The sequence below is a fragment of the Schistocerca americana genome, chromosome 4 (genome assembly GCF_021461395.2).
Source record: "Schistocerca americana isolate TAMUIC-IGC-003095 chromosome 4, iqSchAmer2.1, whole genome shotgun sequence".
NCBI classification, from domain to species: Eukaryota; Metazoa; Arthropoda; class Insecta; order Orthoptera; family Acrididae; genus Schistocerca; species Schistocerca americana.
The window spans coordinates 281472511-281493359 of record NC_060122.1 but is presented as its reverse complement, the minus strand read 5'-3'; the positions used below and the strand labels follow the sequence as shown (position 1 = coordinate 281493359).

General features: G+C 38.3%; 1 protein-coding gene across 1 annotated transcript in view; it reads left to right on the top strand.

The window, feature by feature from the left end:
- LOC124613409 (dynein axonemal heavy chain 7-like) overlaps nucleotides 1-20849 on the top strand; it is a 755469-nt gene that overhangs the window by 387706 nt on the left and 346914 nt on the right. The window contains exon 19 of the mRNA XM_047142112.1: nucleotides 2210-2437. Within this exon, the coding sequence (XP_046998068.1) occupies nucleotides 2210-2437 (228 nt within the window). The remainder of the gene's footprint in view (nucleotides 1-2209; nucleotides 2438-20849) is intronic.

The window sequence follows — 20849 nt, the reverse complement described above, 5'->3', positions numbered from 1 at the left end:
TTTCTCCTGGGTGAAAGGGGGGGGGGGTGAAAAGTTCCATACTACCTCAGATTCAGTTGAATGTTCTGGTGTTCATGCTTGATCTTTTATACCAGGTGACTGAAAAACAGTATTGTGTTTTTGTGTCCTGCTTCCTTTAACAAAAGGCACTCAAGACCATGTGAACCTGTTTTTCTTTTCCTTTTTTTCTTATTTTTCACATACCTCTAGGCAGAAGTTTTCCTCACTTGCATGATGTAGCCACAATTGAATTACAGACTCAAAGTCTGTATCATTTGGATGAATACAGCTTTGCATTGGCTTACCTCCACTTGATGTAATGTAGCTTGTGAGGTGCTTCACACAAATTGCATATGCTAATAATAATACAGCATTCTCTCAGTAACAGCTGGGAATGAACTCAGACATCAGCAATGCTCAAGGACATTAGTGCATTAGATAGACGGACGTGGTGGACAGCAAATGTAAAACAAGGTGCCAAAATAAAATTTTAGAGTTATTAATTGGTAAGGGAGACTGTATCTCACAAATTAAGTGATGATAATAAAAGTAATGTTTTTTTGTAATACTGATGGCATTTGGATGTACATGGGAGCATACTTGTTTCTCTAGTTTCAAACCACAGAACATTTGCATGTAGTACTGTTCATAATTACACATGCAATAAAACAAAAGGAGAATATGAAATGAGGAGATCCAATTTATGTAAGATCATACAGTGTTTGCTATCAAATCATTTGACAAAAGAGAAGTGTAGCTTTTGGCTTCCTATTACATGACAATTAGTAGTACATTTAAATTACACAAGCAGTACATTTACAACTACCCAAGCAGCTGATTACTCTGACGTGCTCCTAAGCTTAATTGGATGAGTGCATCGGACAGTGAAATGATACAGAAACCTCACTTTTTTTTGTCTCAGATTATGTATTTTTTGTCGTCATTATTCTCTCCATAGGACGTTAACAGAATGTAGTAGACTTACATCTGTCTGTAGATGGGGACCACCAATCAGAAGAAGGCATTGTAATGATAAGGATTCTTAACTGTATTCTGGGAAAAGTTTTCAAATATTGATGTAGACTGTTAATACATTCCTCTATTTGCTGCCACATAAATGGAAGCCATTATTGTAGCCTCATGTTAATGGTCTGTGGTGCTCTAAACATCATCATACTGTTTGTGTTAGTACTTCACTTGCTGCAAAAAAGCTCATTTTCTGACCCAAAATACATTATGTGTCTGTACAATTCAGCATAGCTGAGTGAACAATATATCTGTCCTCTCATATGCTAGTTGTGTGGGCTACCAAAATCCTGTGTGTGACACTGAATATGGCCCTTTTGAACCTATCAGTTTCATACCCATTTAATAGTCTTGGGATCCTGATAAATGCAAGCAGTTATATCACAGAACAATAAACCACAGCTTCAACAGCTGATGATACTGCTGCTGTTGAATTTTGACATCTGCTGGTAGATATTTATTCTTTTGCAGGCAGTATAACATTGTCTTCTCACAAGTATCCAACATTCAGTTTCAATTTCTGAATGGGAAAACTACTGTATAATCTTTCCTTATATGCAGAATGTAAATGGTGTTGCTCCAAACTACATCATGCAGTTGTGCTAAAATGTCAATGGTTTGCATATCCAAACATGTAGTACACTTCATACCAATTTGTTCTTTGGTTCATGCTGCCTTCACAGTCTTGCTATTTTAATGGCCAGCAGTGTAGTAAATTAATGAAAACAGGTAATAATTCTATGTGGCCACTTCACTAATGCATGTATCAAATGAGCAAATATATTGCCTAGTACTATTTTAAATCTTCAAAACAAAAGAAAACTACAATCAGTATACCCATATACTCTCTTCAGTATTACGATTCCTTGCATAGCAAAAATTCATATAATTAAAAAAGTTCTATTGAATTTTAAGTGAAATACTTCATGTATTATCTTACTTTGTCTTTTTATAAAAATAACAATTTGTTCCTGAATGGAATAAATTAATCTAGAGAAACTTTTTATGTAAATTAACTGTAAGAATGCTGTGACATATACAGAAAAATTAATTTTGAATACTGGTATGGAAAAAGTTAAGAACTTTGTTGAAAAGTGCAGTTAGTCTCATGTTTCCTTTTTTTTAATTATCCGAACATTTCATTATGCAACTTTCACTTTCACTGAATCTTTTTATTTTGCAGTCAAATGACTACTGGGGACCAGCTAAAAAGCTTCTTGCTGATTTTCGCTTTCTGTTCAACCTTAAAACATTTGACAAAGACAACATACCTCCTGCCATTATGAAGAAAGTTCGAGCTGAAATAAAAAAACCAGAGTTTAATGCTCAAGCTATAGGAAAAGCATCAAAGGCTGCTGAAGCAATATGTCTGTGGGTGACTGCAATGGACGTATATGAGCGTGTTTCCAAGGTAATAATTACAATTTTTAATATATCGTAAGAGCTGTTATTGAGCAGTTTATGTTAGGAAAAATATGCATGTAATTTGCTCCATTGTATTATTTCAGTTTATTATTATAGTGCCATATTTCCAGCAACATCAACCACCTGAAAAATAAACAACTTTCATAATTTTGTAAAAGGTTACCTAGGGTTCTGCTATTTGCTGATGTTCATTGCAGATTATTTTTGTGTTCGAGGTATTACACAAGCAGTTTAAAATGCAGCAAAAGGTGATCTTGTTACTCAGCGACAATAATTCTGTACTAAAGGAGAAATAAGGAATGTTTTAGTGACAGTCAAATATTACCCCATTAATGTTTCTCTTTAAATTATATCCACATTTAACCCCTTAACTTAACAATTTTTTTCTTCAAATATTTTTTATTAAATAAAAGCCTCCTATAATGAATGACATTACATATAGACCTATAAAGATGGCTTATAATGCTGAAAATAATGAGTTACAAAATTTTGAAAATCACCAATAATAAAATCTCAAGTATACTCTTGTACTGGACTTTGACTATAATAACCGGAGACTTGAACTCATTTATTAGTTTTGGTGTAGCTATGAGGTCTAAAAATGTATTTCACAATGGTTTCCTGTGAATATAAATCTTGGAGCAGTTGGCTGGAGCACAGTGGATGTATTAATCTTGTACCACTGGTGAGCACTTGTCACTGAAATGACGAACTACCATCACTTTCAGTCTCCAATGAATGTACATAACATTCTTCTTCACTTTCTGAGCTGCTAAATTCATTATAAAACTCAGGATCACTATCGTAATCCTTTGAAAGCATTGCCTAAACAACAATATAAAAGAGATTTCAGTTTGAAATTAACAGAATGTAGAGTGAATTGACAAACTGTGCAACACCCACTGCCCAAACTCTTTGTCTTTAAATATGTCTGCTTGTGTCTGTATATGTGTGGATGGATATGTGTGTGTGTGCGAGTGTATATCCGTCCTTTTTTCCCCCTAAGGTAAGTCTTTCCGCTCCCGGGATTGGAATGACTCCTTACCCTCTCCCTTAAAACCCACATCCTTTCGTCTTTCCCTCTCCTTCCCTCTTTCCTGACGAGGCAACCTTTGGTTGCGAAAGCTAGAATTTTGTGTGTATGTTTGTGTTTGTTTGTGTGTCTATCGACGTGCACTTTCGTTTGGCAAGTCACATCATCTTTGTTTTATATATATATATATTCATTATGTGTGTAAAAATACTGTGTGAGTATTATAGTCCTACCATGCCTAGACCTGCAGATGATAAGTTTTGATATGTAACAAACATATGACAATAACCAATACTGGTATTAAATCTGTAGTGTTTGGCACCACTAGGCTCAGTATTGACAGTCTCAATGATTTTTTACCTCTAGCCCCTAGGGTTTTGGGGGACAGTAAAGACAGTGACACAACTATGTTATGCCTGCAGCAATTTTTTCCAAGCTTGGCAGACATATCATTATCTACTCGGAGAAATTTAAAAAGGCAGCAAGACACCCCTAGCACACTTATGGCTGGGGATTGAGGTGAAGAGATGTGATATAAAAGCATAACTCAAGAAAACCAGTGATACCTATGGTTGAGGATGGAAAATAAGATCGTTGAGACCAAAATATAACTCAGGACAACCTGAAACAATTTCATCCAAACTCAGTGTATACATGATAAATGATTTGTATAAAAGTACTGTGGGAGTAATACAGATACCCTGCTACTTTTAGGGTCGGAGGTGGGCATGAGAAAGGATGACATGTAAAAATCTTTGAAAGTGATCTGTTGATAATTCTTCCCTGTATCTATTTGACTTGAAATACTGTAAGTATACTGAAGTGAATCTGTTTGTTACTTGTGTCATTTATTGCATCAGCCAGATTATGAAATATTGACTTTATTACAAATGTAAAAAGTTTTTGTTCCATTTTGACACTTAAATAGTTGAACTATTTGTGCCCAGCTGTTTTCATACTTCTTATCCAGGCAAAATTACAGGTTTCCACAGGATTAAGATAAAACAGTGGAAAGTCCTGAAACAATAGACAAGTAATGTCACTACGGAAAAGCTATCTCAAGAGAAAGAGAAAATAACAAACCCAAGTTGCAAGTATCTTCAACGACTATTTTATGACTGTAAGTGGAGAATTAATCAGTAAGGTTACTCCAACTTACCAAAATGCAACAGTGCCATCATTTAAGATCAACAGCCTGCCACCTTACTGTGTCTGTATCCAACAACTGCAGAAGAAATCTTGACTGTTATAAAAATCTTAAAAATGAAACAGTCTTTGAGAGTAGATGGTATACATGATAAAGTAATAAAAAGAATAGTGAAATGATTGAAAGCCACTAACACATTTATGCAATAGTTGACTGGCTTCAGGGGCTTTACCTTCTTGTCAAGATATTACAACATTGAAACCAATGTACAAAAAAGGAAATGCAGAAGAAGTTGGCAATGACAGACCAGTAGTCCTATTGTCTGGATTCTCAAAAATTTTAGAGAAGGTCTTCCACGAAAGACTTATAGGCTATATCCAGGCTATATGCAAAAACACCAACTCCTGTCAACAGTACAACATGAGTTTAAAAAGAACCAATCAATCAATACTACTATCTATGAATTCATAATGAAATTTGTGAGAAAATGGACAGTGCTGAATATATTACTGTTTTATGCCATGACTTGTCAAATGCATTCAGTATTATGGATCCTGAGGCACTAGTACATAACTTAAATCGACTTGGCATCAGAGGCACATCTAGTGACCAGGTCAGGACATAACTTTGTGGATGTGAACAAACAGTGGAAATACATCACACTGAATGCAACTATATTACAAACCATTCATCAGATTACCAACTGATGAAATATGTGTTCCTCAAGTATCTGTACTGGGACCAGTGCTGCTGCTTCTGTATGTAATTGACATACATTGTCAAAATACTTTCAACAAAATTTCTCATCAATTCAAAAATAGAAAACATAACAAAGATAACAGACAGTATAGCAGAGTAATTCACACACAATAAAGCCATTGCAAATGATGGAAAAATGAAGCACTCAACTTCCATAATGTCAAGGCAAAGGTCGTATAAACTATAAATATCCAGTTGTCAGACAGAGCTGTAAATGGAGTTGACCTGAAAAAGTTTCTCAGGCTCTCAGCCTGGGATAATGTCAGGTGGATAATGCATATCAACAAACTCATCAAAAAACTGACTAAATCTTGGTATGTGATGAGGATCCTAGAAAGGTGCTGAAAAAAAGACTGCCTAAAATGTGAGTACTATGCAAATATTCAGTCATAATTATAGAAGGTAATGTCTTCAAGCCACTCTTCAAAAAAATGCAAATCCCTCCACTTCCATGCCTGCATATACACTGATAGGAAAAAAATTTCAGCACCAAAAAGTAATTCATCTAGAGTAATGAAATTTTGGTAATATAGTTGTCTACATAATATATGTAAGTAACAAAAGATCCAAGATGGAATAATGACAGCTGGACCGTAGAGATGCTAAAGACTCTCCCCAACATAATGTTTTTCACTTCAGTGACTTGTTTCAAAGCCTGTGCCACCTGGATCCTTCGTACCAACACCACCTTTTCTGAACTTTGCAGGTGGGAACCCTTCCTGCAATATATTATACATTCCTGTAACTCTCTTGGCCTCAAGTTTCTCTAGTCACTGTCCTTCAGCCACCTATCCCTTTCCGTGTTTCCTCTCCAGTGCTACAGAGCCTTCCGTTCTTCAACGCACCCACAGTCTTTTTATTTCTCTCCTTTTCCATCCCCCACCCCACCCATTTAACCTCCTGACAGTACCTAGCTGCCCTCCCCTTTCCCCACCCCATATCTGTATTCTCCCATAAGGAACACTACTGTCCCTCACCCGTAACCTGCCATCCCTCCCCCTACTTGCCCCAAGCTCCTCCTTACCTTCGTCACCCAGATTACTTCTCCATCACTTACTATTGCTCACAGTCTGGCCTTGGCAGCCAGAGACAGTGGTCCTGTATCTGTGAGTATGCATTTGTATGAATGTGTGTTTATGTTGTGTAATTCAGAAGAAGGCCTTTTGGCTGACAATGTACATGCCTAGCAGTCTTCTTGTTGTGCCTGTGTGCAAATTAGTATCTCCACTATATGGTGAGCAGCAATCTATCCTCTTCATTATATAACATACTTGAGAGATTAACATTGCAAGATCACAGATTAATGTAAGCATGAGATAAGTCATTGAAAATGTGAAATGCTGGTACATTAATAACCAGTGTAAATTGTGTTGTGCAGGTGCCAGATGTCAGTTTGTGGGGTGGAGTTTCATGCCTGTTGCACCAGGTTGAGTCAATACAGGGATGGTTAATGCTGTTTGTGAATGATGCTGGAGTTGTCACCTGATGAAGTGCCATTATATACTCTATAGGAGACAGATCTGGTGATTGAGCAGGCCAGGCAATATGTTGACTTGGTGTAGAATGTGTTGGGTTATAACAGCAGTATGTGGGCAAGTATTATCCTCTTGTAAAACACACCCTGGGATGCTGCTTATAAATGGCAGCACAACATGTCAAATCACCAGATTAATATGCAAATTTGAAGTTAGGGTGCTTGGGATAACAACAAGAGTGCTCTTTCTGTTATATGAAATTGCAACTCAGACAATAACTCCAGGTATAGGTACAGTGTGTCTAGCACATGGTAGTAGGGTTACTGGCCTCCAACTGGCCTCCTCATAACCAACACACAGCTATCACTGACACTGACGCAGAACAAGCTGTCGTTAGATATCCCAACAGACTTCCTCTCTGTACTCCTATGAACTTTCACTTGACACCACTGAACTCACAAATGGCAGTGGTTTGGGTCAGTGGTATGCATGCAACTGGGCATCTGGCTTGGAGATGTCCTTGAAGTAACTGATTTTTAACAGTTCTTTTTGCACTGTGGTTTGCTGCTGCAGATGCAGTACAATGTGCCAGAACCATATGCCAAACATGATGATCTTCCCTTTTCTTACTGCCACATGGCCATCCAGAGCCTGGTCTTCTTGTGACCATATATACTCTTGACCACTGTTGCCAACAATCATGAACAGTAGCTACATTCCTGCCAAGTCTTTCTGCAGTATTGCAGAAGAAACATCTATCTTCTCATACTCAGTAAGATCTTGATAATAGCATCATTGTCACCTGAAAGGCAATCATGACTAATATCGACTCACTTCAAAATCTTAATAGCTGTCATACTTCAGGTGTATAAACTCATCTACCAACTTTCATTTATGACACACAACACCTTCTTAGAATTGCAGATTTTTCCTTCACTGTATATGAAACAGTAGTACTGATAGACAAGTATGTGATAGAAAATAACACTCTCTTCCTGAAGAATGAATATGTTCACACCCAAACTACAGGGCAAAAAAGTGGCTTCCATATGCATAAAATGAACACTAGGCTGTGCCAAAATAGAGTTCTTCATCCTGGAAAACGGATATTTAGAAAATTACCAAATAACATAAAGGCAATAAGCAGCATTCTAGGGTTCAAAGCTGCAGTGAAGGCATTTGTAATTGACCATTACTGTGATAGCATGATAGAGTTCATTGATAAATAATAGTGGACCAGTAATCTCTATTGTAATCACAAGTAATCAATGATGATGTTTTACAATAAGAGAAACAGCGTTGTGTTAAATTGTGTCCAACATCTAACTGTATCCACAAGTTATCATGTACAAATAAATAGTTATATAAACTGCATAGCAAAATTTGGTGCACATAAAGATGAAACATACGTATAATAACTGTGAAAATCTCTCTCTCTCTCTCTCTCTCTCTCTCTCTGTGTGTGTGTGTGTGTGTGTGTGTGTGTGTGTGTGTGTGTGTGAAGTAAATGTTACATATCCATAAGAGGGCAAACCTGTGGGCAGAAAGCTAGTTTATTTATAAAACTCAAACAACTCATATGATCTATGTTGCTCTCTCATACTGTAACCACACAGTAGTTCTCAGATTCTTTACCATAATTTATATCTATAACCTTAGTATCGCACTGTAAAAATCATATTTATGTAGTCAAATTTCACACAATGCTCAGTTATGGATCAAAGTAAGGGTTGAGACTTGTTTGATTACTAACTTCAGGTTCTCTGCCCAATGTATTTATACTACAGCTTATGACACACATTTGTTCCTGTAGTGAGCACTCCAGAGTGATAGGTACTGTATTTTGTACTACTTTCACACAGTGCCTTGGCAGCACAGATTAGTTTCAGATTTACAAAATACAACATAACTGAATTAGACAACTATAAATAAAACTGATTAGTGGCATTATGGAACCTTGCAACAGCCACACAATATTCATTCACTTACATATCTTTTGTAACATATTAACCCATTAGCGCCAGAATTAATTTTTTCGTGATTTTTTTAAAAAAAATTGCGTTATTATGTCTGTAAAAGGCATAAATTTACACAACAGAGTTGTTTTGACAAAAGTCACTACCTCCATTAGTGAGATATTTGTGTTGCCATATGGCAACGCCAAGCGCTTTCACTACCTAAATTTATATGGATTACAACTTCAACTAAAACAGTAGGTTATTGAAAATATATTATTACATACACAAGTTTTGTGCAAATTTATTATTCAGTCTTCATCATACAACTGATACTTTATAACACAGTACAATTAATAATCAAAAATCAAACCTTGAGCTCAGCATTAATTTACATGAAATGGAATAAAACAGTAAGTACACAATCCCACATTACACTTTGAACACATTGTTCTCACAATAGATTCACAGTCCTTGTGTGCACACCTTTTCTTCTTCTTTCCTTCTGTGTGCTGGACGAGGTGGTCAGTCTTATCAAACCTAAATGAATCTGATATGCAGTTGTCGCAATATGCTCTTGATGCAGATGGTCTCCCTGCTCCTTTTGGTAAAGCTTGGTGTCTTTGCAAGTACACTGTTGCTGCTTCTCTCTTGAAATCAAGCTGAGAAATAGTTTGGTTTCTTGCTTTATTATACAAAATCCAACTGTTTTGTATGGTGACATCTAACATCAATGTAAAGAGACCCCGGTACCATTTCTTGCTTCTTAGTGCAATGCAATAGCATGCTAGATTCTGATCCATCTGATCAGTACCTCACATATATGTATTATATTTGGCTACCAGTTTTGGTCTGGGAATCCTTTGCTTTTTTAGTTGCGAGAATCTCTTGACTTGGCCGACTTCTTGTGTACCACATGAAGAAGTGATCATTGTGACAACTGATTTATCCAGCCACCGCACATACAATAATCCATCATTCTTCTCTATTCGGATCTGGGGGCTCAACAAACACATCACCTTCAATATCATCATTAGAAAGAATCTCCAGTGCCTCAGCAAGCAAGAAACCTGTTCTAAAACAAAAAAGAAAAAATTCGTCCTTTTACTGAGTACAACGACCTAGCATTGCCATATGGCAACATAATGAACGTAATTTATTTCACAGCAACCAGTAACCTCCAAAGAATATATATTTGAGTATTTAAAGCACAACCATACTAAAAAACCAAATTATGTATTGTAAGTTACTGTATAAAACATACTTACTCGAACTTATACTCCATTTTTCTTCGTCATTCAGCAAACAGTGACTTTCAACACTGCTTATGCCGCAGAATTTAAATGTATTGTTAAAACTGTTGCACTGTAGTAATCTTTACAGTCTTGTGGAATGGAATCCAGTGCTGCCAACACTCTTGCTTCGTTGATGTCGTGTAATCAACGATTTTAAAAAAGTGTTACAAACGTTGCCATATGGCAACGCACGGCGCTAATGGGTAAAGTCTTAGTCAACTATGTATGGATCTATACATTAATATTTGTGTCTCATTTTACATGACATTATTTTTAATTTTAAACTCATCACATAACGTAGCCATATCTATGATAAAATAGTAATGCTTAGGAGTAATCATCAATATGCACTGAGGATAAAGTAAAGTCTTACCTTTTTTCTTTATAACATGATATGGTGTGTGCTGTGATTAATATTTATAGAACAATATACTTGCCATGCAACAGCAGATAATATGTGTAGTCTATAGTCTCCATGAACCATGGACCTTGCCGTTGGTGGGGAGGCTTACGTGCCTCAGCGATACAGATGGCCTTACCGTAGGTGCAACCACAACGGAGGGGTATCTGTTGAGAGGCCAGACAAACGTGTGGTTCCTGAAGAGGGCAGCAGCCTTTTCAGTAGTTGCAGGGGCAACAGTCTGGATGATTGACTGATCTGGCCTTGTAACACTAACCAAAACGGCCTTGCTGTGCTGGTACTGCGAACAGCTAAAAGCAAGGGGAAACTACAGCCGTAATTTTTCCCAAGGGCATGCAGCTTTACTGTATGGATAAATGATGGTGGCATCCTCTTGGGTTAAATATTCTGGAGGTAAAATAGTCCCCCATTCGGGTCTCCGGGCGGGGACTACTCAGGAGGACGTCGTTATCAGGAGAAAGAAAACTTGCACTCTGCGGATCAGTGTGTGGAATGTCAGATCCCTTAATCGGGCTGGTAGGTTAGAAAACGTAAAAATGGAAATGGATAGGTAAAAGTTAGATATAGTGGGAATTAGTGAAGTTCGGTGGCAGGAGGAACACGACTTTTGGTCAGGTGAATACAGGCTTATAAATTCAAAGTCAAATAGGGGTAATGCAGGAGTAGGTTTAATAATGAATAAAAAAATAGGAGTGCAGGTAAGCTACTACAACAGCATAGTGAACGCATTATTGTGGCCAAGATAGAAATGAAGCCCATGCCTACTACAGTAGTACAAGTTTATATGCCAACTAGCTCTGCAGATGATGAAGAAATTGATGAAATGTTTGATGAGATAAAAGAAATTATTCAGGTAGTGAAGGGAGACGAAAATTTAATAGTGATGGGTGACTGGAATTTGAGAGTAGGAAAAGGGAGAGAAGGAAACATAGTAGGTGAATATGGACTGGGAGAGAGAAATGAAAGAGGAAGCCGTCTGGTAGAATTTTGCACTTGGTTCAGGAGTCATAAAAGAAGGTTGTACACATGGAAGAATCCTGGAATTACTAGAAGGTATCAGATAGATTATATAATGGTAAGGCAGAGATTTAGGAACCAGGTATTAAATTGTAAGACATTTCCAGGGGCAGATGTGGACTCTGACCACAATCTATTGGTTATGAACTGTAGATTAAAACTGAAGAAACTGCAAAAAGGTGGGAATTTAAGGAGATGGGACCTGGACAAACTGATTAAACCAGAGGTTGTACAGAGTTTCAGGGAGAGCATAAGGGAACAATTGTCACAAATGGGGGAAAGAAATACACTAGAAGAAGAATGGGTAGCTGTAAGGGATGAAGTAGTGAAGGCAGCAGAGGATCAAGTAGGTAAAAAGACGAGGGCTAGTAGAAATCCTTGGGTAACAGAAGAAATATTGAATTTAATTGATGAAAGGAGAAAATATAAAAATGCAGTAAATGAAGCAGGCAAAAAGGAATACCAAAGTCTCAAAGATGAGATCGACAGGAAGTGCAAAATGGCTAAGCAGAGATGGCTAGAGGACAAATGTAAGGATGTAGAGGCTTATCTCACTAGGTGCAAGATAGATACTGCCTACAGGAAAATTAAAGAGGTCTTTGGAGAAAAGAGAACCACTTGTATGAATATCAAGAGCTGAGATGGAAACCCAGTTCTAAGCAAAGAAGGGAAAGCAGAAAGGTGGAAGGAGTATATTGAGGGTCTATACAAGGGTGATGTACTTGAGGATAATATTCTGGAAATAGAAGAGAATGTAAATGAAGATGAAATGGGAGATATGATACTGCGTGAAGAGTTTGACCAAGCACTGAAAGACCTGAGTCGAAACAAAGCCCCAGGATTAGACAACATTCCATTAGAACTACTGATGGCCTTGGGAGAGCAAGTCCTAACAAAACTCTACCATCTGGTGAGCAAGATGTATGAGACAGGCAAATTACCATCAGACTTCAAGAAGAATATAATAATTCCAATCCCAAACAAAGCAGGTGTTGACAGATGTGAAAATTACCGAACAATCAGTTTAATAAGCCACAGCTGCAAAATACTAACATGAGTTCTTTACAGACGAATGGAAAAACTGGTAGAAGCGGACCTCGGGGAAGATCAGTTTGGATTCCGTAGAAATATTGGAACACGTGAGGCAATACTGACCTTACGACTTATCTTAGAAGAAAGATCAAGGAAAGACAAACCTACATTTCTAGCATTTGTAGACTTAGAGAAAGCTTTTGACAGTGCAGAGTGGAATACTCTCTTTCAAATTCTAAACGTGGCAGGGGTAAAATACAGGGAGTGAAAGGCTATTTACAATTTGTACAGAAACCAGATGGCAGTTATAAGAGTCGAGGGACATGAGAGGGAAGCAACGGTTGGGAAGGGAGTGAGACAGGGTTGTAGCCTCTCCCCGATGTTATACAATCTGTATATTGAGCAAGCAGTAAAGGAAACAAAAGAAAAATTCGGAGTAGGTATTAAAATCCAGGGAGGAGAAGTAAAAACTTTGAGGTTCTCGATGACATTGTAATTCTGTCAGAGACGGCAAAGGACTTGGAAGAGCAGTTGAACGGAATGGAGAGTGTCTTGAAAGGAGGATATAAGATGAACATCAACAAAAGCAAAACGAGGATAATGGAATGTAGTCGAATTAAGTCGAGTGATGCTGAGGGAATTTTATTAGGAAATGAGACACTTAAAGTAGTAAAGGAGTTTTGCTGTTTGGGGAGCAAAATAACTGATGATGGTCAAAGTAAAGAGGATATAAAATGTAGACTGGCAATGGCAAGGAAAGCGTTTCTGTAGAAGAAAAATTTGTTAACATCGAATTTATATACAAGTGTCAGGAAGTCGTTTCTGAAAGTATTTGTATGGAGTGTAGCCTTGTATGGAAGTGAAAGATGGATGATAAATAGTTTGGACAAGAAGAGAATAGAAGCTTTTGAAATGTTGTGCTACAGAAGAATGCTGAAGATTAGATGGGTAGATCACATAACTAATGAGGAGGTATTGAATAGAATTGGGGAGAAGAGGTGTTTGTGGCACAGCTTGACAAGAAGAAGGGTCCGGTTGATAAGACATGATCTGAGGCATCAAGGGATCACAATTTTAGCATTGGAAGGCAGCGTGGAGGGTAAAAATCATATATGGAGACCAAGAGATGAATACACTAAGCAGATTCAGAAGGATGTAGTTTGCAGTAAATACTTGGAGATGAAGAAGCTTGCATAGGATAGAGTAGCATGGAGAGCTGCATCAAACCAGTCTTAGGACTGAAAACAACAACAACAACAACATTGATACAGACCTGAATTATTTTAACTTTTGAGAAAGAAATAGAAAGCTTTTAATAAACACTCTAAATTCATGTTGTGTAACTCTGTTTTTAAAAAGTAGTCAAAATGAACTTTTGTTCCTTTACACAGTTGTTTATTGAAAGAGTAAGTGTTTATCAGTGGGAGGCCATGCAATAAAGAGAAATATTTTAATGAATATTCTATTAGTAAATATGGATTTGATACAAGAAGATTGCAGAACAAGCACAAAAGCCCGGAAAGTGCAATATGCACATTTATTTATATATAAAAACCGACTTAACAAATTTTCCCTTGTGTGAAACGGTTTTCACAAGATCATGTGTCAAATTAAAGTTCAATATTCACATATTTGACTGTTTGTATTGCTTCTTTTGCATAATTTTTCATTGATTGCATTAGTACTCATTTACGTTGTGATATTTTGTGAAATTTTGAAAATTCGCGAGTGCCACAATAAACTGCTAATGTAATCTTCAATTGTAGGCTTAAACTAGAGTGTGCTCTTTTAAGAAATTTAAGTAGAGTAGGACTATCTGCATTCAAAAAATCTTTCTCTAATTTCATTGTACAATTTCATGAGAAATAGGTTAGCTTCAGAATTTTAAGATGCTTACAAAACTATATTTTTGTAAATTAGTGATACAATTGGTTTGGATGTATAATTTAATTTTCAACAAATCAGCATTTTTGGTTCACAGTTCAGCCAAAGTAGAGATCACCCCTCAATTTCATTGTATATCAACCTAATAAACATGTGTTTTTGAGAATTTTCAGAAGCTACCAGTACCATTGTCCTTTGTATAATCTATGATCCGTCTGTAACGAATCATGGTTTGTGATTTAGTGACTGCGTCAGATTTTCTAAATAACATTTTGTGTTACATTTAGTTTTCCCTCAGGCAGAGAAGCCCTATATATTTCTTCATTTATTGTAAATTAATTCAGCTTTTGAGTTTGCTAACAACTATAATTAACATCAAAATGTTTTAGGAAACTAGTAATTTTTACCATAGGTTTTTGTGTTGCCTTAATAGAAATCTATTTTTGTATATCTGCTTCAATTCTTGTAGGGAATTAGCAACTTTTTAGCTCTACAGATTAAAAGATAATCAGCAGGTTTAACTTAAAGTCCTTTGTTGACTGCCATGTAATACATTTGACCAACCGAAATACTGCCCCACTGTAAATGCTGTTGTCAAACATGAGATGAGTTGGTCAACTTTCATAAGCAGCTGTAAATTGCCATGATTGCTGTCAAATGATTGACAGCTGCTGCAAATTTTTGTGTTGGAAGAGCTCCCAAGAGTGATGTACCTGTGATACCTGTATCAGAGGTATCTCAAGTACTATCCTCTCCTATGGATCCTGTCTCCCTGCAGAAAGTACATGACCTGTCATTATCCATCCACTTGTCTGTGAGTGGTATATCAGTGGTAGATCTAAGCATCCTGTACAGGGTGGACAGGAACAAGGGAGGGCTCAGAGTGTTGTACCAATCCCCCTAACCAGCAAGTTTGAGGTGCTGTATTTCACTGAAACTGAAACTGACCCATGGGACACACTTCACCTGGGGGGGGGGGGGGACCTGTTTTTTCCAGTATGAGCAGGAGGCAAATGCAAAAGGATAGGGGTCTAGTAATCACCTGCAGTTCAAATATACCCTTAGGGAAATGGCAATAAGAAACAGGAAAAGACACCAAGTGCACTCAGTGTGTATGCCTGGGAGCCTCATTCAACATGTTGAAAAGGCTATTCCAGAAGCCATTGGGGGGACAGGTTGCAACCAACTGCATATTGTGGCACATGTTGGAACAAATGATACCTGTCATCTGAGGGGAGGGGGGTCAGGGGGGGGTCGGGGGGGGGGGGGAATCGGGGGGGGGGGGGGGGGGGGGGGAGTCATTCCAGTGAGTGGCACAGAATGTTGATAAGACCAGCCTTGTGTATGGAGTTTCAACAAAGCTCACAATTTGCATCATTGTCTCCAGAACTGATCGTGACTCTTTGGTACTGACTTGAGTGGAAGAACTGAACCAGAGACTTTGAAAGTTCTGTGACAAGCTAAGCTGCAACTTCCTGGGCTTGTGCCATAGGGCAGAGAACTTTAGGGTCCCTTAAATAGGTCAGGTATGCATTAAACATCAGAGGCTGCTACTTGGGTTCCTGGCTGTGTGGAGGGTGTACACAAAGGTTTTTTAGATTAAGTGACTTTCCACCTGAACCAGATAACAGTAGCTGTAGGAAACCCAAAAGTATCAGTGTAAGATTGACAGAAATGCCTCCCACGGGTGAGAGTATTGAAACCCTAATGGTAAAAGCTGAAGCATTCACAACAAAGTTCCAGAGTTTGAAGTGCTCATGAAAAGCAGTGAAGCTCACATAATGCTAGGTATAAAAAGATGGTTGAACCCTGAAATTGACAGCAGTGAAATTTTTAGAGAAAATTAAAGTGTAGCAGTACCACCGAGATAGAAATCAAAGCTGCATGTGAGATTGTTCGGGCAAGATTCAGTATCAGGGGTGAGCATAAAATGGTAACTGGATCCTTCTGTCATCCTGTTGTAACCAAAACCTTCAGAGAAAACCTCAATTAACTTACACATAATTTCCCCAATCATACTGTAATCATCTGTTTTGACTTTAATCATCCAACAATTAATTGTGAAATTTACAGTTTTGTTAGCAGTGGGAGTGATAAGACATCCTGTGGAACAATACTAAATACCTTCTCTTAAAATTACATAGAACAGATCGTTAGGAACCCTACTCATGATGGAAAAATATTGGCTAGAATAGCAACAAATAGAACTGACCTCTTTGAGGATGTCCACATCGAAATTGCTATCAGTGACCATGACCCAGTTGTGGCAACAATGATTACCAAAGTACAAAGGACAACAACTAAAACAAGCATATATATATATATATATATATATATATATATATATATATATATATATATATATATATATATAAAATGGAAGGAAACATTCCACGTGGGAAAAATTATATATAAAAAAAATAATATGTCTGCTTGTGTCTGTATGTGTGGATGGATATGTCCGTGTGTGCGAGTGTATACCTGTCCTTTTTTCCCCCTAAGGTAAGTCTTTCCGCTCCCGGGAATGGAATGACTCCTTACCCTCTCCCTTAAAACCCACTTCCTTTCGTCTTCCCCTCTCCTTCCCTCTTTCCTGATGAGGCAACAGTTTGTTGCGAAAGCTTGAATTTTGTGTGTATGTTTGTGTTTCTTTGTGTGTCTATCGACCTGCCAGCGCTTTTGTTCGGTAAGTCACCTCATCTTTGTTTTTTTATACATATATATATATACAACAAATAGAACTGACCTCTTTGAGGATGTCCACATCGAAATTGCTATCAGAGACCATGACACAGTTGTGGCAACAATGATTACCAAAGTACAAAGGACAACAACTAAAACAAGCATATATATATATATGGTTATAATAGAGGGAAACATTCCACGTAGGAAATATATATCTAAAAACAAAGATGATGTGTCTTTAAATATGTCTGCTTGTGTCTGTATATGTGTGGATGGATATGTGTGTGTGTGCGAGTGTATACCCGTCCTTTTTTCCCCCTAAGGTAAGTCTTTCCGCTCCCGGGATTGGAATGACTCCTTACCCTCTCCCTTAAAACCCACATCCTTTTGTCTTTCCCTCTCCTTCCCTCTTTCCTGATGAGGCAACAGTTTGTTGCGAAAGCTTGAATTTTGTGTGTATGTTTGTGTTTGTACACAAGCAAATAACCAGAGCCACTTCCTCATCCTCTCAAACCCAGAACCTCCCACAGAAGAACCACAAAAGTGCCCCACTTGTGACAGGATACTTTCCGGGACTGGATCAGATTCTGAATGTGGCTCTCCAGCAGGGATACGACTTCCTCAAATCCTGCCCTGAAATGAGATCCATCCTTCATGAAATTCTCCCCACTCCACCAAGAGTGTCTTTCCGCCATGCACCTAACCTTCGTACCCTCTTAGTTCATCCCTATGAAATCCCCAAACCACCTTCCCTACCCTCTGGCTCCTATCCTTGTAACCGCCCCCGGTGTAAAACCTCTCCCATGCACCCTCCCACCACCACCTACTCCAGTCCTGTAACCCGGAAGGTGTACACAATCAAAGGCAGAGCCACGTGTGAAAGCACCCACGTGATCTACCAACTGACCTGCCTACACTGTGACGCATTCTATGTGGGAATGACCAGCAACAAACTGTCCATTCGCGTGAATGGACACAGGCAGACAGTGTTTGTTGGTAATGAGGATCACCCTGTGGCTAAACATGCCTTGGTGCATGGCCAGCACATCTTGGCACAGTGTTACACCGTCCGGGTTATCTGGATACTTCCCACTAACACCAACCTATCCGAACTCCGGAGATGGGAACTTGCTCTTCAATATACCCTCTCTTCCTGTTATCCACCAGGCCTCAATCTCCGCTAATTTCAAGTTGCCGCCACTCATACCTCACCTGTCGTTCAACAACATCTTTGCCTCTGCACTTCTGCCTCGACTGACATCTCTGCCCAAACTCTTTGTCTTTAAATATGTCTGCTTGTGTCTGTATATGTGTGGATGGATGTGTGTGTGTGTGTGCAAGTGCATACCCATCCTTTTTTCCCCCTAAGGTAAGTCTTTCCGCTCCCGGGATTGGAATGACTCCTTACCCTCTCCCTTAAAACCCACATCCTTTCGTCTTTCCCTCTCCTTCCCTCTTTCCTGATGAGGCAACAGTTTGTTGCGAAAGCTTGAATTTTGTGTGTATGTTTGTGTTTGTTTGTGTGTCTGTCAACCTGCCAGCACTTTCATTTGGTAAGTCACATCATCTTTGTTTTTAGATATATTTTTCCTACGTGGAATGTGACTTACCATACGAAAGCGCTGGCAGGTCGATAGAAACACAAACAGACACATACATACACACAAAATTCAAGCTTTTGCAACAAACTGTTGCCTCATCAGAAAAGAGTGAAGGAGAGGGAAAGATGAAAGGAAGTGGGTTTTAAGGGAGAGGGCAAGGAGTCATTCCAATCCCGGGAGCGGAAAGACTTACTTTTTTTATATATATATATGTATATATATATATATATATATATATATATATATATATATATATATATATATATATATATATATATCTAAAAAGAAAGATGATGAAACTTACCAAACAAAAGCGCTGGCAGGTCGATAGACACACAAACAAACACAAACATACACACAAAATTCTAGCTTTCGCAACCAATGGTTGCCTCGTCAGGAAAGAGGGAAGGAGAAGGAAAGACAAAAGGATATGGGTTTTAAGGGAGAGGGTAAGGAGTCATTCCAATCCCGGGAGCGGAAAGACTTACCTTAGGGGGAAAAAAGGACAGGTATACACTCGCACACACCTGTCCTTTTTTTCCCCCTAAGGTAAGTCTTTCCGCTCCCGGGATTGGAATGACTCCTTACCCTCTCCCTTAAAACCCATATCCTTTTGTCTTTCCTTCTCCTTCCCTCTTTCCTGACGAGGCAACCATTGGTTGCGAAAGCTAGAATTTTGTGTGTATGTTTGTGTTTGTTTGTGTGTCTATCGACCTGCCAGCGCTTTTGTTTGGTAAGTTTCATCATCTTTCTTTTTAGATATATTTTTCCCACGTGGAATGTTTCCCTCTATATATATATATATATATATATATATATATATATATATATATATATATAGAGGCATAAAATCAGTAATGTTGTATCTCAATGAGGAACTTGAGACTTACGGCACAGGTCTCAAGCATGTAGAGTAACTCTGTCTCAAGCTTAAAAGAATAGTTTCCCACTCACTGGATAGATATATACCATGAAGAACAGATCATAAGGGGAGGGAACCTCCATGACATAGAGTCAATGTAAAGAAACTTCTAAAGAAACAGAGATTACTGCACAATAGGTGTAAAACAAGGTGCAGGGTTATAGATTGAGTGATGCTGAATAGAACATGTTTGGCTGTCAAGAGGCGATGCATGATGCCTTCAGTGACTGTCAAAGCAGAATGTTGACAATTGACATTTCACAAAATGCAAAGAAATTCTGGTCATGTGTAAAGGCTGTCAGTGGTACCAAAGTGCCGGCCGAAGTGGCCGCGCGGTTCTGGCGCTGCAGTCTGGAACCGCGAGACCGCTACGGTCGCAGGTTCGAATCCTGCCTCGGGCATGGATGTGTGTGATGTCCTTAGGTTAGTTAGGTTTAACTAGTTCTAAGTTCTAGGTGACTAATGACCTCAGTAGTTGAGTCCCATAGTGCTCAGAGCCATTTGAACCATTTGGTACCAAAGTTGGTGTCCAGTCCTTAGTGAATGAGACAGGAATGGAAAGCCGAAATGCTTAACTCCATTTTCAAATGTTGCTTTACAAAGGAAAATCCAGGAGAATAGCCCCAATTTAATCCTCATACCACTGAAGAGGTGAATCAAATAAGTATTATTGTCAGTGGTGTTGAGGTACAGCTGAAATCATTAAAATTGAACAAAGCTCCAGTCCCCAATGGTTTCCTTGTCAGATTCTGTACTGGATTTGTGGCTGAGTTAGCCCTTCTTCTCATTTTAATCTATTTTAGACTATTCAAACAAAAAACTGTGTCCACTTCTTGGAAAAAGTCACTGGTCACACCTGTCTACAAGAAGAGTAGTAGAAGTGATCCTCAATACTACTGTCCCATATCTGTTCAATATCTTTGACTACCGTCCAATATCTTTGACATCAATTGTTGCAGAATTATAGTGCATATTGTGAGTTCAAATATTAACAAGGTATCTTGAACTGGATGGCCTCATCGATGCCAACTAACATGGTTTTCAGAAACATCAATTATGTGAAATCCAACTGCACTTTTCTCACATAATGTACTGAAAGCTTTGGATCAAGGCAACCAGTTAGATGCAGTGTTTCTTGATTTCTGAAAAGCATTTGACTCAGTATCACACTT